Source organism: Heteronotia binoei, chromosome 4 (genome assembly GCF_032191835.1).
Source record: "Heteronotia binoei isolate CCM8104 ecotype False Entrance Well chromosome 4, APGP_CSIRO_Hbin_v1, whole genome shotgun sequence".
In the NCBI taxonomy this organism is placed as follows: domain Eukaryota; kingdom Metazoa; phylum Chordata; class Lepidosauria; order Squamata; family Gekkonidae; genus Heteronotia; species Heteronotia binoei.
Window position 1 is genome coordinate 26198323 of NC_083226.1, and position 27988 is coordinate 26226310.

Below are 27988 nucleotides of genomic sequence, written 5' to 3' on the forward strand. Positions count from 1 at the left end.
GCCGAAGCTGCATTTGTAGCAGAACACGCAGATGGCCTGTTGTCCATGGCGCGCTTTCTCTGCCAGGTGGGGGAGCTGTTGGCTCACCGGATCTATGGACAACTGGATTCCCTGCGGATTTCTTTCTCCTACCACTTGAACTCGAGGCTAGGCCCAGACACAGAAAGGCGACTAGCCTCATGCAGTCCTCTGGTCCTCAGTTGCTGCAGACAATACTTTTTATTAGAGTACACAGAGACTAGGCCATATCTGGTTTAAAGATTAAGAACGTCACAAAAGTGCATTGCTAAGGGAACTGTCCTTCTAGAAACGAGATGACTCAGGGTGGGGGAGCTTCAGAGTTCAAATAAAGCAATGCGAAAGACCCTGAACCTAAAGATTTTTGGATGTCCTCCTAGTTAGCAAACCACAACATTATATGAACTCAAAGGAGACAAGCATAAGAGGATGCAGTTGAAAAGCTACTGGGAGGATTCAAAAGGAGCATGCACAATGTCCAAGATGAGCTCACTGTCTTCAGCAGACAGAGGCACTAGGTCCCTATCAGAGATTGCAGTTCTATCTCAGCATGCACAGCAAGCGGGCACTGTCCTCTGTGAGTCCCACCTCCGTGCCTATCCAGCTGAGTATGCCTCCTGGGGGGAAAGGGGACTTGGGGGAACAGATAGGCAGCCACAGGTAACGCTGGGCCAGAGGACTCAGCATGGGCAGCTGTTCGGCTTGTGCCTCCCACCACTGGGGCAGAGAGATGTCGGCAGGGGCCACTTCAGCCAAACGTTGGTGCTGGAACCATTCAATCTCTGGCACCTCGTGCTCCAACCGGCTGGGCACTCCATTATTCCTTATGGAGACCGATTCCCTTAGGGTATAATGAAGAATTGATCCACAGGTATCCGGGGCACTGGAGGGGCTGTCTTTTGAGTTAGAAGCACCAAATTTTCAGCATAGCATCTGTTGCCTATCCTCAAAACACCCTCCAGGTTTCAAAAACATTAGACCATGGGGTCCAGTTCTATGAGCCCCCAGAGAAGGCGTCTCTGTCCATTATTTCTAATGGAAGGAAGGCATTTAAAAGCCATGCGGTGTCTTTAAATGTGATGGCCAGAATTCTCTTTGAAATTCAATTGTGCTTGTCACAACGTTGCTCCTGGCTCTGCCCCCAAAGCCCCCTGGCTCCACCCCCAAAGTCCCCAGATATTTGTTGAATTGGACCTGGCAACCCTACTGTCACCTGGGCGTTGGCTACTCTAGTGTCCTCCAGGTAGAGCTGGAGATCACTTGGAATTACAATTGATCTCCAGACAACAGAGATTAGTTCCCCTGGAGAAAATGGCTGCTTTGGACTGTATGGCTGTATTATACCCCACTGAGGTCCCTCCCTCCCCAAACTTCACCCTCTCCAGACTCCCCCCCCCCACCTCCCAGAATTCTCCAACCTGGAAATGGCAACCCTATCTTGAAAGGTGGGGGGTGGGATGTGGATAGAAACCAGAAATCTATTATAGAAACCTAGATTTCTTTTATTTTTCTAATATACTTTTTGGCCTGACTTGTTAAGCACTGATTTTTATTTTTAGACTTGAAGCAATGCAACTGGTGTCAGGCCCAGGGGGACCTCTTGTTTTTACCGAAATTGCTTCTGCTCCAAACTTGACATTTGAGCCAATCTCCTGACTATAGTTTTCTAGCTACCATGATGGAAAAAGTCAAAAACTAATCACTGATCCTTCACCCAGCACTCTACTAGCACTGAAAAAAACTGGTGGTAATGGTAGTTCAAAGGAACACATAGCTGTGATTTCCAAGCACTGATGCCTCGGCTTCTTTACAGTTGATTACTGGTTCCTTTGATAGCTGAACCTGTTAGGAGACACCACAGCAAAAGTACTGTGCTTGAAACAATGTGTGAGGAGATATTAAGTTTCCACCTTGGCACTGCAGTTAATGCGTGACCCAAGCAACCCATCCTTTGATTCTTCCTTTCTCAAGTGATAACTGCATGGCGTTATAGATTCAGATGGGTAGCCATGGTGGTCTGAAGACTGAGTGCAGTGGCACCTATAAGATCAACACAATTCAATCGCGGGTATAAGTTTTCGCGTACATGCACATTTCTGAAGAAGTGTTCATGCACATGAAAATTTACACCCAGAATTAAACTTTGTTGGTATTACAGGTGCCACTGGACTCATACTTTGTTCTGAATAGGATTACTTATGTGTAAGCAAAGTAAGCTTGGGACCACGCAGCAGGGCAGTTCTTAAAGCCTCGTGGGGCAGGATTACAAGAACTTTCACACATGCAAAACAATGCAATTTAAATCCACTTCAACAGCGGTTTGCAAATGGATTTTGCCATTTCACACAGTAAAACGATTCTCCACCAGGCCCACGGTTGATGTGGCAGAGATCCACCTATACTGGCCTCCTATATTGCAGGGCATGTCAACTTTTACTGTCTTCCACCTGCCTATCTCTCCAATATTAACTACCATCTACCTGCAACGCTAGGAAATACAGCAATGGAACAGTGCCATTGACTATTATTGTGTGTTACCTATGGATTTTACTTTTTAGGGTTGCCAGCCTCCAAATGGGGCCTGGAAATCTCCTGCTTTTACAACTGATCTCCAGCTGGCAGAGATCAGCTCCCCTGGAGAAAATGGCTGCTTTGAAGAGTGGATTCTATGGCATTGTACCATGCTGGGGCCCCTCCCTTTCTCAAATCCTGCTCTCTCCCTCACCTAAGTTTCCAAGTATTTCCTAAGATAGACCTGGCAACCCTACTTAAATTGGGTTTTAAGAACTGTGATTTTAAATATTGTACTGAAGAGGGATCCCTGAATAATTAATGAATACCTCAATAATAATAATAATGGAAAATATGGTCGTGCCTTCAAAAGAGAATGTCTGATGCAACATTTAGAGTGACTGTTAGGAGGCCCCTCAGAGGAGCTTCTGCTAAACTGTTAAAACCAGACAGGCTAAGGGTGTGAATCCAAGATAACAAGGGCCCTGAAGAGAAGGAGCTTCTTGCTGATAACACAGAGGGACACAGCAGGGGAAAACTACAAGAAATTCCTGGAAGGAAAGCAGGAGGTGGAGCATTTGAATTAGATAAGGCTGGTGGGCTTGTATGCTTGTTTTGAGTTGTGAATAAAAATGGTCAGAAGGCTGATGATTTTAACTTAGTCATTTTGAGCTTATGCTGACAAGTTCTACTTTGATGTCAAAGTAAAATACCTCGCTTCAAACCAAGCAATGTGTGGGGCTTCATTATTTACCTGCTACAGTACTAAGTATTTATTGTTTGTTGTAAGTTAACCTATCCTGAGCCTGCTTGAGGGAAGGGCGGGCTAAAAGCCGAAAATGATATAAATAAAATGAAAACCCAGCAGCAAAGTGCACTGAAAGCAGTGTTCCCTCTGAGTTGGTGTGAGCTAGCTCACAGTTTTTTAACCTCCAACTCAGACATCTTTGTTTCAGCTCAGGAAGAATGGCCCTAGAGCAAACTAATTTATGCAGCAGCTCACAACTTGAATGCCAGTAGCTGACGAATCAGAATTTTTGCTCACAAGACTCCACAGCTTAGAGGGAGTATTGACTGAAAGTGTGCTATTTCGTGTCTGTGAAACGGCGCAAATTCCCTACCGTCTAAACCTGAGGGGTTTACCCAAAGAGCTCCCAGACAGGCTGCTCAGTGCGAGGAATAAACTCTCAGGGAGTGGCCTCATTCTACGTAGGATTGCGCGGAAGGACAATCTCAAGAAGCCGCGGAAGGATTCTGGGCCGCCCTTCGAGTCAGAAAGGACTTCTCCGCGGGAGCCCGCGGCCTTCAGCGCCTTTTGGTCCCCGCTGAAGCTAAACCAGCGCCCTCACAACAACACGCGACGGACATTTTCCTCGTCCCCGCCGCGCGTTCACGAAGGGAGACGCTGCTGAGGAGATAGGGGGAAGGGAGAGGTCGGGTGCGCGCATTCTCGCGCACTCCCGTCACGCGCTTTGGCCGACTCGCGCCTCATAACAGGGACGGAGTCTCGCTCCGGCGCATGCGTGCCCGGCTCGGGCGAGGACGTCAGTGGTGGCGCTTGTGTAAGTTCCGCGGTGGCGGTGACGGCCGAAGGGGCCGCGCGCTTTTGGGGGTGGAGCGCGTGGACCGGGAGATGGGGGTGGAAGGAAGGTGGGAAGCAATGCAGAGGGTGGTCAAATTTGTACATTTTTTAGGGGGGGATTTCAAAGGAGTCTGAGACGAAGGTGGGCGTCGATTGACCTGTATCTGTTTAGTGGCCATCCGTTTCTGCAACGTCAGGCACCTGTCAGGTTGGACTGGTCGGACATCATGCCCCAGTGTTTTAAGCTGTGCGAGGTTTGATGGGCTGGAAAAGGAAAGGGGAAGTCTTGTTTTGCCTTGCTTTGCTGCAGTCCTGAGCAGAGTAGTTACATCCTTCAAAGTCCATTTTCTTCAGTGGACTTAAAGGTAAAGGTAGAATCATAGAATTAGAGTTGGAAGGGACCTCCAAGGTAATCTAGTCCAACCCCTTGCACAATGCAGGAGACTTACAAATACCTCCCCCTAAATTCACAGGATTTTCATTGCTGTCAGATGGCCAGCTAGCCTCTATTTAAAAACCTCCAAGGAAGGAGAGCTCACCACCTCCTGAGGAAGCCTGTTCCACTGAGTAACCGCTCTAATGGTTAGGAAGTACCCTGAGCAAGCACCAGTCATTTCTGACTCTGGGGTGACATCACATCACATTTTCACAGCAGATTTTTTACAGGGTTGTTTGCCATTGCCTTCCCCAGTCATCTACACTTTTTTCCCAGCAAGCTGGGTACTCATTTTACTGACCTCGGAAGGATGGAAGGCTGAGTCAACCTTGAGCCTGCTATCTGAACCCAGCTTCCACTGGGATCAAACTCAGGTCATGAGCAGAGAGCTCAGACTGTAGTACTGCAACTTTATCACTTTGCGCCACAGGTGTAAACTCTGTTTAGGATGCTGTCCTAGGAGTTTTCATAGGTAAAAAGCTGAGAACACACAGCATTTGGGCCTGAGGCCTCTATAAGATGTTAAACATGCAGACAGATCTGGGGTGACTAAAAGCCACCTGCATATTTTACTAGCACAAAGATAAACACAGTTTGAAGTGAAAGTTTTCAAATTTCTTTTCACCCTCTTGGGACCAACGTGTTTTCACTACTTGCTCTCAGCCGTGCTGTGAGAAATGCAGCGAAATTATAGGATCTTAGTGTACAGCTATGCAAATAAAAAAAACCGCTAAGAGACATCATAAATTTTAAACAACAAAACAGTGTAATATAGAGTTCAGTGGTGTTCTGACAAAGCTTGCATGCAGAACTTCAAATAGACAAGAGCATGTAGCAAAAAGACATTCACAGAAGACAGTTCAAAAACAGTCATATGGACATATGAAGCTGCCTTATACTGAATCAGACCTTCGGTCCATCAAAGTCAGTATTGTCTTCTCAGACTGGCAGTGGCTCTCCAAGGTCTCAAGCTGAGGTTTTTCACACCTATTTGCCTGGACCCTTTTTTGGAGATGCCAGGGATTGAACCTGGGACCTTCTGCTTCCCAAGCAGATGCTCTACCATTGAGCCACCATCCCTCCCCTTTCCAAGGAGTAACAATATTCCAGTATTTAGTTTACAGAACTAAAAGAAGCCCTTCCAAAGACATCTCTTCTAGATATCAAGATGTTTCATCCGACTTTCTACAGTTTGGAGGCTTATTTATCACTGGAACTTGGTCTTTACAATACATTCACAGGTAGGGTGACCATAATGTCTGAAGGCCAGCCAGGGACACCTTGGGGGGGGGGGATGTGGAAGGTGGAAGTGCGCGCGCGCAAAGCGCGCGCGCCGCTGGAAACAGGAAGTGACGTCACTCCCGGTGACGTCACTCCCGGTGACGTCATGCCACCGCCGGAAACAGGAAGTGACACCACTTCCTGTGACATCATTTCCCCCGCGTCACCTGCCGGAAACGGGAAGTGACATCACTTCCTGTGACATCACTTCCCCCAAATGACATCATTTCCCCCAAATGCCACTGCCGGAAACAGGAAGTGACTTCACAGCACTTCCTGTGACGTCCCCAAAAATCCCCCAAATATCACCGCCGGAAACAATTTTGTTCTCAAATCCTGTATATACTTCATCAGTATATGGGATAAGGCACTTTCTCAATTGTGCTGCATAATGCAGCCTATTTATTTTGTCCTGTTTGCTCTGTTGGCTCTATCTGCGCCACCTTCATCACTTTCGGTGTGTGGATCCCCCAGTGGGGTGGTCTCGCGACTCCCTCCGCCGGCTGTTTCTGATAGCCCTGCGCCCCCTCTTTCATTTGATATGTGTCCCGTGCGGTTGCCATCTCCCGCCAGGAGATGCCGCAAAATGAGCCCCCTTGAGGCTTATGGCGGCAGGGCTCGGGGGAAGCGAACTAGACTGCTGTTCTTTTGAGGGGTTATAGAGTGTTTCGAGCCCGTCCCTGTGGCATCGGTCCCATCGTTGTGGGACCCAGGGGGCCGGCGCAGCAGCACGCCGAAGCAGCTTGTCACAGGTCGAGATGCAGGACAGGAACCCGGAAGTGACCGACAGGCTGCTTCAGCGTGCCGCTGCGCCGGCCCCCTGGGCCCCACAACGATGGGACCGATGCCACAGGGACGGGCTCGAAACACTCTATGACCCCTCAAAAGAACAGCAGTCTAGCTCGCTTCCCCCGAGCCCTGCCGCCATAAGCCTCAAGGGGGCTCATTTTGCAGCATCTCCCGGCGGGAGGGTGGCATCCGCACGGGACACATATCAAATGGAAGAGGGGGCGCAGGGCTATCAGAAACAGCCGGCGGAGGGAGTCGGGAGAGCACCCCACTGGGGGATCCACACCCCGAAAGTGATGAAGGTGGCGCATATAGAGCCAACAGAGCAAACAGGACAAAATAAATAGGCTGCATTATGCAGCACAGTTGAGAAAGTGCCTTATCCCATATACTGATGAAGTAAATACAGGATCTGAGAACAAAATTGCACCAGAAGACACAAACACAAAGCTCCCTTACACTGAATCAGTGCTTGGGTCCACCAAAGTCAGTATTGTCACATAAGAACGTAAGAGAAGCCCTGTTGGATCAGGCCAGTGGCCCATTCAGTCAGGAAGGGGGGAAGGAAGGGAGGGAAGGAAGGAAGGAAGGAAGAAAGGAAGGAAGGGAGGAGGGAGGGAAGGGAAGGAGGGAAGGAAGGAAGGGAGGAGGGAAGGAAGGAGGGAAGGAAGGAAGGGAGGGAAGGAAGGGAGGAGGGAGGGAAGGAAGAAAGGAAGGAGGGAGGGAAGGAAGGAAGGAAGGAGGGAGGAAGGAGGGAGGGAAGGAAGGAAAGAAGGAAGGCCAGCCGCCCCCCCCCCCGCCAGCCGCCCCCCCCCGCTTTTGGCTTACCTGGATCCAGGGCGGTGGTGGCCTCTCCTCCGGGCTGCTGGCGGGGCTGGCGGCAGCTGCGGAGGCCGGAGAGGCCGGCGCTGGTCTCTGGAGGCCTCCAGGGACCAGCGCTGGCCTCTCCACGCTGCCTCCGCTGGTCTCTGGAGGCCTCCAGGGACCAGCGCAGGCCTCTCCACGAAGCCTCCGCTGGCCTCTGGAGTCCTCCAGGGACCAGCGCAGGCCTCTCCACGATGCCTCCGCTGGCCTCTGGAGGCCTCCAGGGACCAGCGCCGGCCTCTCCACGAAGCCTCCGCTGGCCTCTGGAGGCCTCCAGGGACCAGCGCCGGCCTCTCCACGATGCCTCCGCTGGCCTCTGGAGGCCTCCTGGGACCAGCACCGGCCTCTCCACGATGCCTCCGCTGGCCTCTGGAGGCCTCCAGGGACCAGCGCCGGCCTCTCCACGATGCCTCCGCTGGCCTCTGGAGGCCTCCAGGGACCAGCGCCGGCCTCTCCACGAAGCCTCCGCTGGCCTCTGGAGGCCTCTCCACGAAGCCTCCGCTGGCCTCTGGAGGCCTCCAGGGACCAGCGCCGGCCTCTCTGGACCCCGCGCGCGGGGAAGGCGGGGAGTGAGGCAGCCAGCGTCCCTGCGCGTGCGCACACCGCTGTGCGCACGCACAGGGACGCTGGCTGCCTCACTCCCCGCCTTCCCCGCGCGCGCGGCCCGCCGGCTCCCCGCTGGCTATACCGGGACTTTGTAATGGTCCTGGTATAGGCAGCCCGGGAGCCGGGAATTGGTGGCCAGAACCGGGAAAGTCCCGGGAGACCGGGACGGTCTGGCCACCCTATTCACAGGAGATCAACAAGGTTCAGAACAGGTCTGTTAGATTTCCAGGTTCTTTTCTGCATAACAAAAAAATTGATCTGAGTTTCAAATGTCAAAAGAATGATGCTTGTAAATCATTTTTTTTTTCGGAGGAAAGGCAGGTGCTGGACTGACCTATGTTTGTAGAATACTCGCAAAGGCATCATGGTGGTCCACTATGGTGGAAAGTGCCATCAGGTTGCAGATGGCTTCTGGTGACCTTATAGGGCAGGGGTGGTCAAACTTGCTTAACATAAGAGCCACATAGAAGAAACAGCAGATGTTTGAGAGCCGCAAGACATGAACATCAGATGTCTGAGAGCCGGAAGGAAGGAGGGGAGGTGGGAAAGGTAGAAAGAAAGCAACTTTAAATGCATTCTCCAAGTAGCCAACTGGCTTGGCTTGGAGAAGTGATTTTAAATGATTTAAAGAGAGAAATGCATTCTCCAAGCCAGCCAATATGGTGGTGGTGGGGTATGAGAGCCACACAATATGTGTGCAGGAGCCACAGTTTGACCACCCCAGGTATAGGGTTTCCAAGGCAAGAGACACACAGAAGTAGTTTGCCATTGCCTGCCTTCATGTTACAACCCTGGCTTTCCTTGGTAGTCTCCCATCCAAGTAGTAGCTTTGCTGGACCTTGTTTAGCTTCTGAGATCTGATGAGATCAAGCTATCCTGGGCCCACCAGGTGAAGACACTATTGTTCGGTATGCTATATGTCAGATATGTATGTGTTACTTCGTTATGGCTGAAGCTTTCTAAAAAATCTTGATTTGAAGCAACATATAACCCTTTAGAGCATTTGTGCTCATCACTTCACAATTTTTTGACAGTGCCTGGTCCTTGGGAAGTCCATCTTACTTCCACTAGAACGAGGGCTTTTTCCATCATAGCTCCATCCTGGTGGAATGCTTTATCAAAGGAGACACATATGCTGCGGGACCTGTCAGAGTTCCATAGGGCATGTAAGAAGGAATTGTTCCAGCAGGCCTTCAGTTAATCCTTTACTTTTCAGTACCTGTTGGTCTGCCAGATTTTTTCTCTTTGAAATATTGCTAGGAACGAGGAGAGCGTGACGATTTTAACTGAACAAAGTTTGAATCCAGTGGCACCTTTAAGACCAACGAAGTTTTATTCAAGGCATATAAGCTTTGGTATGAAGAAGTTTGCATGCATGCGAAAGCTCATCTTTTGCATAAAACTTTGTTGGTCTTAAAGGTACCTCTGGACTCAAACTTTGTTCTGCTGCACCTGTAAGACCAACAAGCTTACATTCTGAATAAAACTTTGTTGGTCTTAAAGGTGATACTTGACTTTTGCTTTGTTCCACTGCTTCAGACCAACACGGCCGCCCACCTGGATCTTTGTTCTGCTGCTTCTACCCACCAGGAACTAAGATTGTAACTGTTTTAATGATGAAACTTACGGTTCTGTTGCATGTCTTTTAAAATGTTGTGAGCCACCCTGAGCCCCACAGCGCAGGAGAAGAGTGGTATATAAATCTAATAAATAGAGACATAAAATAAATATCCCTGTGCACTTGTTGGTAACCTGGTTACATAACCTTTTCCATTCAAACATACGTAAAACAATGGCACACTAACCTTTCCTGCATTCAGGGATTTGAATGTATTCTGACAGGCTGGCCCATAATCGAACAGCTTTCCCTTTAAGACCCTGACCACAAGGGCAGGTGTGAGTGGGGGTGGAATTCTAGCAGGAGCTTCTTTGCATATTAGGCCACACCCACCAGATGTAGTCAGTACTCTAAAAGCTTACAATACTTTTTTTGTAAGCTCTTGGAGGTTTGACTACATCAGGGGGTGGGGCCTAATATGCAAAGGAGCTCCTGCTAGAATTTTACCCCAGGTGTAAGAGAGACACTCACCCATAGGATGATGCAATGTGAGGTCAGCACTGGCACGTCTATTTCAGTGTTGTTCTTCTCCGAGCCTTGATGTATTTTGTTAGTTCCGATGACAGGTTGTGACCTTTGTATTAAAAGAACAATGTTAAGGCTGGAGGGGTGGGGTCAGCCTGTGTAGCTTCTGGCTATAGCCCTGATTGGTAGCATCTCTGATTCTTTTTCCTTTTTAAATGGTGTAATAGTTAAGAGCAACGGACTCTAATCAGGAAAACCGTGTTCAATACTACGCTTCTCCACATTAAGCCAACTGGGTGATCTTAAGTCAGTCATAGCCTTTTCAGAGCACTCTCAGTCCCCAAAATAAGTCTAGCTCACCATCTAGTGGCACATAATGCTGAAAGAACCAGAACTTTAGGCTGCCTGACACTTTTAGGATCTCCTGACTATACTATGCACAATGCCATATGATGATGATTCTTTTTAAATTTTTAGATTTCTGGCTCTGACACTTGGTCATGGACACCCTGGCTCCTGATGGGGAAGCCCCCCCACTCTCTGCAGCGATGCGGGCAAAGATTGAACGAAATCGCCAGCGGGCTCTGATGCTGCGGCAAGCCAGGCTGGCTACACGGCCCTATCCAGCCACTGGCGAAGGTTTGCTTGTGCAGCGTCATGAATGGGGTTGGGGCTCAGGCAGCCCTGTGGCTGGCACAAGAGAGAGACATGTCGATGATAGAAAACAATAAGGAAAGGAGATGATGTAATGGTCAAAGTGGAATTAAAAAACAATAGTGGGATTGGTTTTTAAATAATACCTGGGATCCTGGTGTTTATAAACTGTATCTCTGTCCTTCCTTTAGGAAGTAGTTCCAACTCTTTTACAAGATACAAAACCCCCTACATGACATATGAAGCTGCCTTATACTGAATCAGATCCTTGGTCTATCAACGTCAGTATTGTGTACTCAGACAAGTCCCAGTTTTGGTCAAAACTCCAAGAGATTACATGTGGTGATGAGCATTGTTCTTTGGGGCTCTCTCAAATGCTGACTGTTTAAAAACTAATCTTAAGGGGAGCTGAAAGAGATATCTGAAGTTTTCGGCTACTCGTAATATATGAACGGGATTGAATCAAATTATTTTAATCTCTTGGGTTTAGGAGCTTGTGCAGTTGGGCAAACGAGAGAAAACCTCTTAGCTCGGAGAACGATTTGACAGTGTGGGAGAGATGATAATCCAAACTTCTGAAGCAGAATAACACAGGGAATATTGAAAGATAACATTATTGAAGGGCTTTCTAGATGGAGACTGAATTCCCCGTGCAAGACAGATGGTGACCAGTAGGTCATATATCACTACTTGGTGAAGTCCTATGTCCCTTAACAGGAGACAGCATGGCCAGTTCCAGGTTTGGGGAGCCATGGGCAGAGTGCCCAGGGGCATACCTATGCCCACCACTAGCCCCTCCCCTTCTTGCCCCCTCACCTGTGCATCTTCACTCTGTCCACTTGCATGCTTTCCCACCACCTGCAGTCACAGCTGCCCGCACTGCCTTCAGTGTGATTGAGTTTCTCTGATTGTGTTCCGTGCAACTAGCAGTGCCACTGCTAGTTCCTTAAAGTATCTCCCACTAGAGAGGCAGCATGGTTGTATTAGTTGACAGCATTGGACTCAAAATGGGAGAACTGGGTTCAATTTCTCACTGCTCCACATGAATCCAGCTGGGTAACCTTAGGGCAGTCTTTTTCAGAGCTCTTTCAGTCCCAAAAATAATACCTGGGATCCTGGTGTTTCTAAACTGTATCTCTGTCCTTCCTTTTGGAAGCCGTTCCAACTGTTTGACAAGTTTTTTAAAAAACCCCTACGTGACCAGTCCCGCATTTGGACAAACTTCCAAGAGATTAAACATGATGGGCATTGTTCTTTGAGGCTCTCTCAAATGCTGACTGTTTAAAAACCAAAGCTTAAGGGGAGCTGAAGGAGGCATCTGAAGTGTGTGGCTACTTGTAATGTATGAATGGGATCAAATCTAATTGATTTAATCTCTTGGGCAAAGGAGTTTATGCACTTGGGCAAACAAGAGAAAACCTCTTAGCTCAGAGAATAATTTGACAGGGTGGGAGAGATGAGAATCCAAACTCATGAAACAGAATAACACCTAGAGCTGGCTCGCCACCTAGTGGTGGATTATGCTAAAGAGCTAGTTCTTCAGGCTGCCAGACAATGATCAGATCTCCTGGTTATACCACACACATTGCCATATGATAATTATTATTAGCAGTGTCACTGCTATGACCACCCACTTGCCCTTCTCTTGTAGTGTTAGGCAGAATATACAGCTGGGAACACAGATGACCAGGCATTCATGAGCAAGCAGTGTAGGGTTGACAGGTCCCTTTGTCATGCCAGCAGGGGGATTTGGGAGACATTCCAGGAGCAGGTGGGGATGTCGCACAATGTGCTTATGTCACCCAGAAGTGACGACAGTGCATCAGTGACATAAGAGGTGATGCTCTGCTTTTGGGGCAAAACTCTGTGGTAAAATTGGCCTCAAACCATAGAGTTTTGCCCCAAAATCAGAGTATCGCCCCTGGCGTCATGGGCATAGTGACGTCAGAATGATGTTGCTGTTGCAGGGAGTGGGAGGAATTTCCAGCTAGCCAGTGGTGGGCAGGAGCCTGCAAAAGCAGGGGATCTCCACCCCCACCTGGGGAATGGTATCTCTAGGAAGTGGACAGGTGTGCTGCAGGTATCAGAGCAGATGCATGAGCATGGAGTCATCAATACCAGGCTCCATCAGCAGCCATAGGCCTTGAGAGTTGCCCCACCTCAGGGTGCACTGCTGGCCCTGGGAGTCAGCGCTCTTATCTTTTTGTGCATGCATCCTTATATTTGAACTTTGTGACTCTTTCAGGGACTCTGTTCATGCCATTGTACAGGGATAGACATGGAAGTCTCATTTGCAAGGAGATTTCAAGAATAATGTCATGTATGAATAGCGAAGTTTTAGTTTGTGATAGGTGTGCGTGTGATACTGTTTTCCATCCTTTCAGGCAGTTCTAAAGTTAAAGCGCCTCCTAAAGTAACAGATACGGGGGGAGGATTCTTTCTGGAGGAGGAGGAAGAAGAGGAAGACGCAGCAGAGAAAATTGTTCACCTTCCAGGTAAATGGTGATGATGTTGAAGCCATGGCTGTTGTTGACGCCCCTAGCTGAAATTCCATAGTTTAGGTTGTAACCCCACACTTCACTGCATTTATACACAATCATGCACATCATGTAGGAGTCGAGTTTTTACACTGGAGATCTACTTCCTTCTTTTTTAAAAAAAAAAAACTGTTTATAATCACACTTGCTGTCTGATTGATTTGCTCACTACTGATTTATATGATTGGCTGCTGAAGATTGTACTTAAATAACATGTCTTTGCGGAAGGGGAAAAACTATCAATCTCTGGGTTGTTTGAAAAATGCATGTGTATGAAGCACCGCTAATGGGATTTCAGACTTCAAGTCATTTTGTATGTAGATATATAGCTTTGTTCTGATCAGCCTTTGTTATACAAACTGCATTTTCAATATTTTTATAGAGTCTTTTTGCACAAAACTGCTTTATTCCTTTGTTTCTAGTAAAGTATTTTTCCTAGTAATTCTGGCCATGAACCCCTTGGCTTTTTTCCCTAGTCTTTCCCATGGCTTCCTCCTTTTGAGTTTACCATTAGAAAGCAATCCTATTTGAACACATGGGGTGGATAGGTTAGGAGTGAGCAGACACAGAAGGGGTTAGGTGTCAAACTCACGTGATAGGAGGGCTGGATTTGACACAAATCTCAATTTGTCAGGCTGGGCCATGTGCGTCATAAAATGTAATGCCAGGTACTGGAGACATACATTTTATAAAGGACATGGGCAAATCCAATGTTATTTCTTTTACCCAAAAAAAGATGTTTAAAGCATTAACACTCTTACAGTATCTCCCTGATGCCCACCTGCCCACTTCCACCACTTGTTGTGCATTAGCACTGGGACAGTATACAGGGACGTAATGCACAGTCTGTCATCTGGTCATAAAGATAACCAGTTGCCTATAGGCCAGGTAAGAGGCCTGGATGGGCTGGTTCTGGCCCCTGGGCCATGTTTGACACCCCTAGCTTAAATGGCCTCCCCCGCCTTCACATAAGATCTGTTTGTTGCAGGTGGGAACAGTGCAGATCTGCTTGTAACATGTAACTCGGCCCTATTAGAGTTTGGGAAGGTCAGTAGAAAGCAGAACATGGACATTGTGGTTTGCATGTGAAGCTGCCCTGTACTGAATCATACCATCAGTCCATCAAGATCATAGAATCATAGAGTTTGAAGGGACCTCTAGGGCCATCTAATTCAAAGTAGTATTGTTGTCTACTCTGGCTGGCAGTGGGTCTCTAGGGTCCCAGTTTTCACATCATCTCCTACCTGGCCATTTTAATTGGAGATGCCAGGGATTGAAACTGGGACATACAGAGCATAGGATCATCTGTTGAGCAAGCTGCCCCGTGGTAGGCTCTTTCTGCCGTAGCATCAGGCTGCATGTGCACTGCTGTCTACCACTGGAAAGTGCTTCTATTTGAATGCGTGGTGCTGACAGGTTAGCGGTGAAAAGTGCTTCATACGCCATCATTTAGTTAACAGCCCTTCTTATTAGCTACAGAAAAAAAAGTGCCACCTCAAGGATGACGGATTCAGGCATCTGGAGATGGCAGGCGCAGTAGGGAGAAGCTGAGCCACCTGATAGAAGGTAGGCTGCCTGTAGAAAGGATGGAATGAAGGAACAGGGGCAAGTTTGAGGGTCTTGATGGTGTGTTTTTTTAGGTAACTTGAGTCCTGTGTGGTTTAAGTTAACATCCCAGCAGTCCCATCCTAAGCAGAGTTATGCTTTTCAAAGCCCATTGATATCAGTGTGCTTAGAAGGGTGTAACTTTACTTAGGAGATAGCAGTGTTGGCTTCTTTCAGCCCTAAACCCCTCCCCCCCAATTTTGTTGGAAGCCAGCCTGGTGGCTAAGAGTGGTGGACTCTAATCTGGAGAATCGGGTTTGATTCTTCACTCTTCCACATGAAGCCAGCTGGGTGACCTTGGGTCAGTCACTGTTCTCTCAAGGTCTCTCAGCCCCACCTACCTCACAGGGTGTCTGTTGTGAGGACAGGAAGGGAAGGTGATTGTAAACCGCCCTGGGACTCCTTCAGGTAGTGAAGAGCAGGGTATAAAACCTCCTCCTCCTCTTGTTTTTATTTTAAATAAGAAACCTTTTCATGGCTTCTTTTGTCTGAATCCCGTCCCTATTTATATTTTCTCCTCAAAGTCTAAGCAAAAGGAATTTTTAACAAATAGCACTTAATTTTTACCCCTTATATCTTACTGCGTCAGTAGACTCCTTACAGGTCTTTTAGCTCTGGCTCTCACTGTGGTGGTGCTGTTAATCTCTGCTTAGTGCTCTCTGGTAGTTCCCATGTTTAAGCCCCATTGAAATGAATGGAAGCTTTGTGATTTCAGTTCATGTCAACGGTGCTCGTACAGCAGAACTTAATGATTAATGTTGTCCCTAAAGAATAGTGCTCTCCAGCACTTTAAAATCAAAGTGGAACAAATACATTTCCCTCCTTGCTAAGTGTGAAATATGGTATTAGCTATCAACTTTTAAAAGACAGAAAATTATTTCTACAGCCAGAATTACTTTAGCCTCAAAACGGACTGGCCACTCATCACCTACAATAGAACAGTGGTATGACAAAATTTAGGAACATTTTGTTATGTATAAACTAGCCCATAGTAGCTCAGATTCACCAGTTGAGAGATATGAAAATAAAGTGATAGCCGTATGGTATCCTCTTCTGAATTACATGGCAGAGCATGATATCATTCCAACAAACCCATGTTATAAAACTTTAATATATTTCTAGACATATTACTGCTCTTAACATTGTAATGTACAAGTAATAGTTACTTGTTAATATTGTATTTTATAAGGTCTAATAAAAAGTAATTTAATTTTAAAAAAGACAAAAAAATTAATTGTAAAATGAAGATTCATAGATTGTAAGGCTGAAGGAAAGCGTGGGTGGGCTTTACCTGTAACTGGGAAGATTACTTGTAACTTGGGCCACATTGGCTGCTTAATTTCCCTCACAGGGTTGTTTTGAGGGTAAAGTGGAGGAGGGTAAAATGATGTAAGCCATTTGGGGTTCCCATTGGAGAGAGGTGGGGTATAAATGGAAGGAAGGAAGCGGAGAAGAGAACAATGTAAGCAGCTTTGAGTCTCCATTCAGGACAAAAGTGGGATATGGAGGAAGCAGATAAATAATCATCAAGCAGTGGGCTGCACAATCACACATCACATGCACAGATCCTACATGAACATATGAAGCTGCCTTACACTGATTCAGACCCTTGGTCCATCAAAGTCAGATTGTCTACTCAGACTGGCAGCGGCTCTCCAGGGTCTCAGTCTGAGGTCTTTCACATCATCTACTGCCAGATCCTTTAACTGGAGATGCTGGGGATTAAACCTGGAACCCTAGCAGATGCTCTACCACTGAGCCATTGGCCCCTCCTACGTGGAACTGCCCAATGAACCATCTGTCCTACTCAGATTTCCATTTCAGCCTTGCTGTATTTTTTATGTGGCTAGATTTGGAAATAATATATGGTATTTGAATGGTCTTAACAGTGTACATTGTTTCTTTGTTTCTAATAGGGCCTGTGTTAGAGTGTGACTATCTTATCTGTGAAGAATGTGGCAAAGAATTCATGGACTCTTACCTCATGAGCCACTTTGACCTAGCAACCTGTGATAATTGCAGGTATAAAGAAGAAAAATAAGGTTCTGTTTATTAAATGCTAACAAAATTCCTAATGTTGTGAAGCAAGGGTGTGCCGATTCTACTCTTTTGTGTTCTGAAAAGTACTCTCAGTTCTGTGTAGAAAACAAATGTTCTTTTATAATCTTAAGTGCAGGGAAGTCTTGACAAAAGTGGTATAATCAAATAGAATGAGAAACAGCAGAAATGTACATCTTGTATCGCATATGGTTTTGCTGAACATAACAGCTGGGTTAATTTTCATCTTGAATGTTTGTATATCCTTGCCCAAAGAATTGTACACTCCTCCTATCTAGGATGGTTGTCCTGTTCCACTGAGTGCACAGCTTTGAGAGGGATGGAGCTGTGAGAGAGGTTGGGGACACCCAGCTAGACAGCCAGCTCAGCCAAATCAACCCTGGAGATCAGTGGGGTGACATGTTGCAACCAGAACTCCCTCACATCTGTCGTGAACATTCGTATTTGTTCTCCTTGGTCCTTCAAACTATTTGAATAGGTCCTTGGACTTCTACCCTTTCTCTTCCAAGAAACCAGAAGATTACTACCTGCTTACATGCAAATATAAACTTCAAAAATGTTAACTATTTTTAAAAAAGAATTTAGAGATTGCAAAGTGTCAGGGTCAGAAGCAGACAGAAAAGAAACGGTGGCTGGTTTGTTATCCACCAACATCGCCTAATATAGCAACAGACATTTCCTGCTTAGGCACAGTATGTTTGAACACCAAAGCATTAAGCAAGTGGGCTGGGTCCTGGTCTTCTAGCTACGTCTTCATGATGATTTCTGTTGCATTTTTAAATTTTGCTTAACTGTGGTGGGATTGTGCCCAACGTAGTGTCTGAAAAGTCACAGTGGGGAGCAGTGCTTCCTCTAAGCTATGCAGTCTTGTGAGCAAAATTTCTACTTCATGAGCTACTGGCATTAAAGCTGTGAGCAAGCAGGGCTTTTTTTGAGCAGGAATGCAGTTCCAGCTGGCTTGGTGTCAGGGGGTTTGGCCTTATATGCTAATGAGTTCCTGCTGGGCCTATGTGGAACAATGGTGACATCAGAGGGTATGGCCTAATATGCAAATGAGTTCCTGCTGAGCTTTTCCCACCAAAGCAAGTGATTTGGTTACTGCATAGTTTGCTCCGGGGCTATCCTTCCTGAACTAAGACAAAAATGTGTAAGCCAAAGGCCAAAAAAAACCTGAGCTAGCTCAGCTTAGAGAGAACACTGGTGGGGAGCATTTCCTAACTTAACACTCAAGGGCAGACTCACAAATCCCTAACTACTGGGTTAAGTTCCTTGAAGGAAGAGACATTGTGGGAAAAAAGATCAGGGACTTCCTGTTTCCATGACCGCCCTGAAATCTTGTTTCAGAGACGCAGAAGATAAGCATAAGCTCATAACAAGAACTGAAGCGAAGCAAGCGTACCTTCTCAAAGACTGCGATTTAGACAAGAGAGAACCAGTACTCAAGTTTGTTTTGAAGAAGAACCCTCATAACCCTCGGTGGGGTGACATGAAACTATATTTAAAACTGCAGGTACTGAAGCTTGCCAAAAAACTCTCCCCTCTTGCCCTCTTTGCATTCCGAGTACGCCTTCTGTTCTATCCATAGCTTAACATTTGCATTCTTAGTTTAGTATTTGCTTTAATAGAAACCAGACATAAAATGTGACAATGTGACATTTGGTCATGTTTACCTACAATTTTTAAATGATTTATTGGTTATAGTAATTCAGGGCTCCTCAAGATGTCCAGCAACACCTTTTTTTGATGCCCACCAAATGTTTTTAAGAAATGAGTGGGGCCAGGTAGGTCGTTTGCCCAGCAAGACTTAGATTTGATTGACTTTGGCAGCCATTTTGTTGCTGTGATCACCATGCTGTCAGAATGCCAAATGCACCAGCAGCTCAAAAAGGCCGAGGATTCCTTCAGTAATTGCTTGTAAGGGCTCCTGCTGTTAATATCTGTACTCAAAAGGGATGAACATCACCTGTATCTTGATTAACTTGCATTTAGTTTATGATGTCTGAATGCAGACAAACAAAACAATTAGTTTGATACCAGTTTGAACTAACCATGGCTTGCTGCTTCATTCGGTTTCAGAACTGGAGTAGCTACCTCATGTGGTGGTTAAACTGTGACATGATGCTCATCCCCTTTGCAAAGGGGCCCTGTCCCAATTGAGACCCTTTTTGGTACACAGGTTCTTTATTAAACTGGAATGTTGTGTTCAGTAATATATTCAGGTTTGTGTCAACTGCTGCCAAATTGCAGGCTATTTATAGGGTTTTCAAGGCAAGACTGCTCGGTCATCGTTTGGTTAAACGAAGGCAAGGGATGAACAGAGAGATTGTTTACCATTGCCTACTTTTGGGTAGCAACCATGGACTTCCTTAATGGCCTCCATCCAAGCAGTAACCAGGGCCGACACTGTTTAGCTGATGGGATCAGGACAGGCTGGACCATCCTGGTCAAGGTAACCCATAACGATCAACACTCTCAGGTCAGACCATGGTACTTCCTAATGCTACCACTGTTGTTACAATAGTAGTAATAAGGCTACAAAAAAGGTCACAGAGAAGGTCCTTGTTTACTGTTTTAAAAACCAATTAATTTTTCTGTAGCTGAAAATGGCTATGTCATTCTGCAGGTAATAAAGCGCTCTCTTGAAATTTGGGGTAGCGAAGAGGCATTAGAAGAAGCCAAAGAAAGTCGCCAAGACAGCCGAGAGAAAATGAAGCAGAAAAAGTTTGATAAAAAAGTTAAAGGTAAAGAATCAGTGGGGTCTAACATCTTTGACCTTTTCAAGTCAGTAAGTGAAACTCACGTATAAGTTTAATGCTTCATTTCCTAACATACCGACCTGATTTATTGGCACTTAGCAGGGCTTTTTTTTGTAACAGGAACTCCTTTGCATATTAGGCCACACACCCCTTGATGTAGCCAATCCTTCAAGAGTCTACATGGTTCTTAGTACAGGGGCTACTATAAGCTTCAGGAGCATTGGCTGCATCAGAGATGTGTGGCCTAAACATGCAAAGGAGCTCCTGCTGCAAAACCCTAGTACTTAGTATGGAAGCTACCCATGTTTTACAAAGCATTTCTGACAAGTAGCATTATTTTTTGATTCTATGATGTATTTTCTGCTAATAGCCATTTTTCTGAACTCTTAATTTAATGGACTGTATCCAGGCACATAAAACAAACAGTCCTTAAGAGTCTCTTCCCCCCCTGCCCCCGTAAAAACAGGTTGCTTACCTGTAACTGATGATCTTCGAGTGGTCATCTGTGCAGTCACACACATGGGTCTTGCCGCAGGCAACGGATCCATACCTCGGAGCTCCAATAGCTCGCCTATAACGTCTTTTGGCGCGCTTTCCTCCCGCTCTGGGGAGCAGGCAGCGACCGCGCATGCCTGGAGCGGGGGGAGAGCGCCCATTCCACTCAGTTTCTTCCAGCCGCCGCCGGCACTGACACTATACAAGGTTAAGCAACAATTACAAGAGGCCAGCAGCGGGGAAGGCTGGGTGGGCGTGTGTGACTGCACAGATGACCACTCGAAGATCATCAGTTACAGGTAAGCAACCTGTTTATCTTCTTCGTGGTCTCTGTGCAGTCCCACACATGGGTGACTAGCCAGCTAGATGACCTGGAGGAGGGTGCTGGTAAAGAAGAAAGTTAGTCACAGGAAGCAATCAGATCACATGCAATCACCCATCAGGTGACATGGTATGCAGCATAAAGATGGAAGCGGATGCACTCACCCCTGGCTTCAGTGGAAGATGGATCTGAGGACCGCTTGACCGAAGGAGGCGTCACGTCTCACACGAACGTCCAGCGCATAATGGGAGACGAACGTGGATGGAGAGGACCAGGATGCAGCCGCACAAATGTCCTCTAGAGAAACGCCTTGCAGAAAGGCCGAAGACGTCGAGACCGCTCTAGTAGAGTGGGCCTTAAGGCCTTCGGGCAAAGGCTGTTTAGCCAGTTCGTAGCACAACCTGATGGCACTGACTACCCACTTCGACAGACGTTGGGTAGAAATTTTAAGACCCTTGTGAGGGTTTCCATAGGCCACAAACAGGTTAGGGTCCTTACGGAAAGGTTGTGTACGATCAAGGTAGAAGGATAGAGCCCTTCTAACGTCCAAGGAATGTAGGGCTCGTTGTCCCTGGTCGGATGGGTTGGAGAAAAAGGTTGGTAGAGAAGTTGAGGTTGATAGGTGGAACTGGGAGACAACCTTAGGCAGGAACGCAGGGTCCGGTCGCAAAACAACTTTGTCCTTGTGGAAAATGGTGTAGGGAGGATCGTAGCGGAAGGCGCATAAGTCACTTGCCCGTTTGCCCGAGGTAAGGGCTACGAGTAATGCTGTCTTCCAGGAAAGAAGGTTGAGGTCTATGGTGGCCATAGGCTCAAAAGGGGCTCTCATCAGGCAGGAAAGGACTAACGATAAACTCCAAGTCGGAACAAAGGGCTTAACAGGTGGGTTGAGGTGCAACATGCCCTTAAGAAAGGACTTTGATAAAGGATGGGAGAACACAGTCTTGCCATCAATCGGATTGTGGAAAGCAGAAACTGCAGAGAGGTGAACTTTCAAGGAGGAATAACAGAGTCCCGATTTCTGTAGAGAAAGCAGGTAGTCCAGGATTAGGTTAAGTGGAGCCGTTTCCGGCTGCAGATGAGAAGATGTCGCAAAGGAACAGAAGCGCTTCCATTTACGCTGATAAGAAAGTCTCGTGGAAGGCTTTCTTGCGTTGAGGATGATATTGGCTACCTCTGTTGAGAGGTAGGTGGATGTATTCCCCATGCAGCCAGGGCCAGGACTCGAGGGTTGTGATGAAGAACCTGACCGTTGGCTTGAGAGAGGAGGTCGCCCGCAGGAGGAAGCCGGCAGTAAGTGTGGCGTGACAGTTGAAGCAGCCTCGTGAACCACGGTTGCCGAGGCCACCATGGCGCAATGAGGATGCAGTCTGTGCCATCCCGAGCTATTTTCACCAACACACGCGTCAGAAGGGGGGTCGGTGGAAAGAAGTAGTGAAGGGGACCTGTCCAGTTGTGCAGAAATGCGTCGTTGCCCCTCCTGCAATAAAACTGAGGACACTTGGCATTGTCCCTGGATGCAAAGGCGTCCACCTGGGGTGTTCCGAAGCAACGGAAGATGCGCCGAAGGTAGGTCGGATTGATGGACCATTCGTGGTCTATGCGAATCCTGCTGAGGGAGTCGGCCAAAATATTCTCCACACCGGGAAGATGAATGGCAGTCATGAATATGTTGTGCTTGACACACCATTCCCAGAGCAGTACAGCTATACGGCAGAGACGGAGGGATCTGGTGCCCCCTTGCTTGTTTATGTAATAAACAGTTGCCATATTGTCCGTAGAGATCTGAACATGCTGGCCCCTTATTAGTGGAAGAAATGATTGAAGAGCTCTGTGCACCGCAATCAGTTCTAAGCAGTTTATATGCATGAGGCTCTCGGCGGTCGTCCAAAGCCCTCTGACAGTTTTGTCCTCTAGGTGGGCTCCCCATCCCCACTTGGAGGCATCTGTTGTTATTGTGGCCGTCGGGGAAGTCGGTAGAAACGGCTTGCCCTCGAGGAGATTGTTGGGTACAGTCCACCATGTGAGAGATAGAAGCGCTCTCTGTGGAACAGTGAGCAGAACAGCTTGCGGTTGCGTTTGAGGGTGGTAGGCTCGAACGAACCAGATCTGTAGTTGTCGCATTCGCAGTCTGGCAAAATGAAGGACAGATGTAGTAGCGGCCATAAGGCCCAGCAGGCGTTGGATTGTGAACGCAGACTGACGAGGTTGTTGTTGAACTGACTTGGCTAGGGCAATGATAGTGTGTGCCCGATCCTCGGGAAGAAAGGCTCGATGCAGGGAGGTGCAGAGAAGGGCGCCTATAAACTTGAGGTCCTGGGTAGGTGTGAGGTGCAATTTTGATACATTCACGCGAAGGCCCAGGGAGCTCAGAAGAGTGAGAGCTATGTCGAGGTTGTGTTCCAATTGCTGTTGTGTCGGGGCCACAAGAAGCCAGTCGTCGATGTATGGGAAGACTGGGATGTTCCGAGTGCGAAGCGCAGCTGCCACAACCGCCATGCACTTGGTGAACACGCGGGGCGCAGTGGAAAGGCCGAAAGGTAGGGACACATATTGGTAGTGGTCCCGGCCCATGGCAAACCGCAGATACTTCCGATGTTGAGGTCGAATGGTCACGTGGAAGTAAGCGTCCTGAAGATCTAGGGAAGCCATCCAGGAATTCCTGGGAATAAGGGGCAGGATGGACTGCAGGGAGATCATTCTGAACTTCCTGTATGCGATGTGCTTGTTGAGCTTCCTTAGATCCAGAATGGGACGCCTTCCTCCATCCCTCTTGGGAACTAGGAAGTATCTTGAATAGAAGCCTGTCCCCCGATGTAGGGGGGGAACGGGCTCTATGGCTTCCTTGTGGAGCAAGTCCAGAATCTCCTGACGGAGGAGAGAAGACGGAGGGGTAGCTATGAAATAGTGGTGGCGAGGTGGAGAAATGAACTCGATTGCGTAACCTAGACGCACGATGGTCAGCACCCAGGAGTCGGTTGTTATCGAGTTCCAAGTGGGAAGGAATGGTGACAGACGTGTGTGGAGAAACGGTTCGGGAAAGTCAAAGAGACTGTTTAGAAGCAAGGGAGGACTTTTTAGGCTGTTGTGACCGCGGCCTTTGTTGAAACTGAGGTTTCTGCTGGCCAGTCTTTCTCTTCCAGAAATCAGTACGCTTAGGTGACCTTTGACGCCTTTGAAATGATGGTCTCCAGGGCTTTGCACGGTTGGATTGCTGGGAGAACGGTTGGGAGACTCCCAAGCGCTTAGCACGCTTGCGGCCGTCATCCACCGAGGCGAGGACCTCGTCAGTAGAAGCATGGAAAAGGCCGAGGCCATCGAAGGGGAGGTCTTCGATCTTTTGTTTAATGTCCGGTTGTAAATTCGTGGACCTTAGCCAGGCGTGGCGACGTAAGGCAACAGAGGACGCAAAGACCCTGGAAGAGCAGGAGACAGCATGGCGTATGGTGTTGATCTGTTGCTTCGACACTCTAGACAGCTCTGATACTAAGCCGGAGGCCGTTCTTTGGGAAGGTTCAGGAAGGGCGGGAATAAGAGGCGTAAATTGGTTGGCCAAGTTGAAGACATAAGCCGAAAAGTAGGCTAAATAATTGTTCAGTTTAGAATTTGTGGAGGCAAGGTTGAATATCTTCCTGGCCAGGGTGTCTAATTTCCTGCCTTCACGGTCAGGAGGTGTCGGATGTCTGGATGGCTTAGCCTTAGTGGCTGAGTGCACAATAATAGAGTTGGGTGCCGGATGAGAAGCAAGAAATTTAGCCTCAGGAGCGTGAACTCTGTAAAGAGAGTCAAAGCGTTTAGCGGTTGGTGGGACCGAGGCAGGTTTGTCCCAGGTTTCGCGGAGGCCTTCGAGGTGCACCGGAAGCATAGGAAGCAATGAGCCAGGTGGAAAGTCCGTTTGCACGAGGTCGTGTACAACGTCAGAGACCTTAGGTGAGTCCGACGGAAGAGTAATGTTGAGGGCTTCGGCCATGGTGGTGATTAGATGGAGATAGGCCTTGGACGCATCTGATGGAGAGAGTCGGGGCTGTGGTACCGAGTCCGAGACTACCGAGTCAGGACGGTCCTCGGAGTCTGACGATGCTGAGGATTCAGGGTCGGAACGGGAATCCTCACCCGAAGGAGGATGTGGAGGCCGGATCGGGTCCGAAGGAACGGTCTTAGGCTTCACCGTCTGAGCAGGTTGGTCTGTAGGAGTGGAGACCGGAGGAGCAATCGAGGCCGAGGCTGATGGAGTGCGCGGTCTCGCGTCCTCTGCCTGGTAGTGGTCCCGGGATCGCTGTAGATCGGAGTGAAGTACGCATTCCCGAAGCCTATCACGGAGTCGAGGGGAATAGCGAGAGTAATCAGGCTCTCGGATCCGATGTTGAGGATAATCATGTTCTCGGGTCCGATCTTGATCGCGGGATCGAGAAGAGAGGTCACGGTCGAAACCACGGGGCCGTGGCTCTCGGATCCGATCTCGAGAGTAATCACGGGGTCGAGGAGAAGAGAGATCACGGTCGAAACCACGAGCCCGTGGAGAATCGCGGAGTCGTCGGGAGAAGTCACGGAGTCGATCACGGGGTCTAGGAGAGTCCCCGTAGCGGTACGGGGAATAACCTGAACCCTCCAGAGATGGAGACCGAGAAGGACGATGGAAACGAGAGTAGTGACGGTCGTATCTGGGAGTGGCATAGTAGTCGCGATAATAATCCGAGGAGTCGGAGTCTCGGCGCCCACGTGGCGATCTGGAGCGGTCCTTGAGAGGCGGCGACCGGGATCGGGCTCGACGTGAGGGTGAACGAGAGCGACCTTTGTTTGAGGCCTGAGCGGCCGAGTCCTTGTACAGGGGAGAAATCCCGATGTCTCGGAAGGATCCGATCCGAAGCGGAGGTTTAAGGTAGGTCTGGGTAGACTTGGTGGTGAGATCGGGTTCTAGAAAGTCGGTCGGGACCACACTGTGCACCGAAGGCGAACGAGAGTGGACTGGTATAACCTCCACTGCTGTGGAAGATTGAGGTGTCAGTTGGGGCATGTCGGTGATGACGTCCGACGGAGCCGACAACTCAGGCGGAAGAGCGGGTTGTGTTGGAGCCGCAGGATCCATAGACGTCGATGTCGAAATTGGAGCCTGAGGCGTCTTAGGAGCCGAGTGCGAGTGGAGTTTCCTCGGAGCCGAATCGGCCGATCCGGAATGACGAGATTTTTTGTGCGCTGGATCCGTAGATTCCAAACGGCGCGATTTCTTCGAAGCCTTATGGCCGGTCTCGGCGTGCTTCGATGACTTTTTATCGGACTTGTGCTTCTGTTTGGAGAGAGACACGTCCGTAGAAGCCGAATCTCCCGCTTGTTGTTGGGGAGGCGGCGAGTCCGACGTGGGCATAGCCCTTAGGGACAATTCAATTAGGAAACTCCGGAGCCTTGCCGCACGGTTTTTCCGGGCCTGCTTTCCGAAGTTCGCACAATGAGGGCAGGAGTCGACTCGGTGAGATTCCCCCAAGCAAAAAAGGCAGTGGCTGTGGCCGTCTGAAGAAGGGATTTTGGTCCCACAGCGCGTGCACTTTTTGAAGGTAACTTTCCCTTCCATGCGCTCCGGACAAGGGAGGGGGGGGGAAGGGAGAAAAAGGGGAAAGATAGCGCAGAAACGGGTTTTTTTTGTTTTGTTTTTTGTTTTTTTTTAGATTTTTCGGGACGAAAGGAGAAGATATAAGAAAAAGAAATACGATACCAGGTGAAGAAAAAAGGTCGAAAGGATGAGGTAATGGACGAGCTAAGGAGGAACGCAGCGAGGAAGGTGTTGTCCGGGCGGCGGTAGGAAAGAAACTGAGTGGAATGGGCGCTCTCCCCCCGCTCCAGGCATGCGCGGTCGCTGCCTGCTCCCCAGAGCGGGAGGAAAGCGCGCCAAAAGACGTTATAGGCGAGCTATTGGAGCTCCGAGGTATGGATCCGTTGCCTGCGGCAAGACCCATGTGTGGGACTGCACAGAGACCACGAAGAAGATACTAGGGATACCATTATACTGTTCCTAAGAATCTCCTGACCCCTGGGAACAAAATGTCAATGGGAATTAGACATCACAATTCTCTTAACTGTGTGATTAAATACAGGCCACCATTACAGATAAGCAGTATCAATATAGAGCATCACTAGTCCTAACATTCTGGCATAAGTAAATCTTCAGGTAGTTTTGCAAAGCAGGAAAATAAAAATGAATTATTGACATTTAGATTTCAGAAGACAGAAAGGACCAACACATTACCCAAATGCTGATTTTTCCAAACTGTGGCAGCTGAACTCAGCCATTTCCTTCTCTTAGGAAAAGAAGCCTTCAGGAGCATTGGTGGTTGTGCAGTTGAATTGTTCTCATCTTCTTTTGTGGATGCATGTACCTACTTTGAGCAGAAAGCATTGAGTCCTAAGCTCCCAAGGATGTTTCTGAAACTGGCCACAAACCAAACAACTTGGACTTGTTTGTCTTTTAGTTAGTAAAAACATTCTCCGTTTTCCACTAGAGCTACGTCGAGCTGTAAGGAGCAGCGTTTGGAAAAAAGACACCAGCATCCACCAACATGAATATGGAGCAGAAGAAACAGTAGAAGAGGACTTATACAAGAAGACTTGTATCACCTGCGGTTACAAATTAACATATGAAAAAATGTAAATAGATTTGCTTTTATAGAAAAATGCACTTTTTTGTATTGCCTCTCCAGTAAAATGCATCACTTGTTAATCTTTGTTGTTGCTGAGCAGTCAGGTTAAAATGGATAAAAGGAAGTACTTCTTCACCCAAAGGGTGATTAACATGTGGAATTCACTGTCACAGGAGGTGGTGGCGGCTACAAGCATAGCCAGCTTCAAGAGGGGATTGGATAAAAATATGGAGCAGAGGTCCATAAGTGGCTATTAGCCATATATATATATATATATTTTTGGCCACTGTGTGACACAGAATGTTGGATGGGCCATTGGCCTGATCCAACATGGCTTCTCTTATGTTCTTTACACACTGAGCCACACTCAGTAGTTGAACAGCATGTCGAATGTCTGTTCTCTATCAGGTATTCAGTGATGCCCATTTTAAAGCAAGTAATGCAATTTGCTTAAAAGACATTAGCAGTTATACTATCAGTATTGGGGAGATGGAAGGATGAGGATGGATGAGTGTTCTCAGTACAGAGCTTCTTTGCTTGCAGTAGTTTCTCTGTTTACTTCAGGAGAGGAAGGAGACTGGTGTGTGCTACTTTATAAATAGTGGCTACTGAATATGTAGCTTTGTGCACATGCAGATATTGGAGCAAGGTGAATCATGATCCTGAAGAACTACACTGTCAAACAACAGAAGGCAAAGGGCTCCAGAATAATGGTCACATAGTTGGATATCGGGTCTTTTATTAGTTGAGTTCGTGTAGTGC

General features: G+C 47.8%; 1 protein-coding gene across 2 annotated transcripts; it reads left to right on the forward strand.

Annotated features, from left to right (window-relative positions):
• The first annotated feature begins 3650 nt into the window (after window positions 1-3650).
• Window positions 3651-27306, forward strand: XPA (XPA, DNA damage recognition and repair factor). Of its 2 annotated transcripts, XM_060236994.1 has the most exons (8): window positions 5665-5788; window positions 8277-8299; window positions 10648-10809; window positions 13209-13319; window positions 16883-16988; window positions 18369-18534; window positions 19648-19765; window positions 27089-27306. In XM_060236994.1, the coding sequence occupies exons 3-8, from the start codon at window positions 10671-10673 to the stop codon at window positions 27235-27237; spliced, it is 789 nt and encodes a 262-aa protein (XP_060092977.1). In that variant the 5' UTR covers window positions 5665-5788; window positions 8277-8299; window positions 10648-10670; the 3' UTR covers window positions 27238-27306. The 2 variants fall into 2 exon arrangements, with proteins under 2 accessions (XP_060092976.1, XP_060092977.1); XM_060236993.1 differs by lacking the exons at window positions 5665-5788; window positions 8277-8299 and adding an exon at window positions 3651-4091.
• The last annotated feature ends 682 nt before the right edge of the window (window positions 27307-27988 follow it).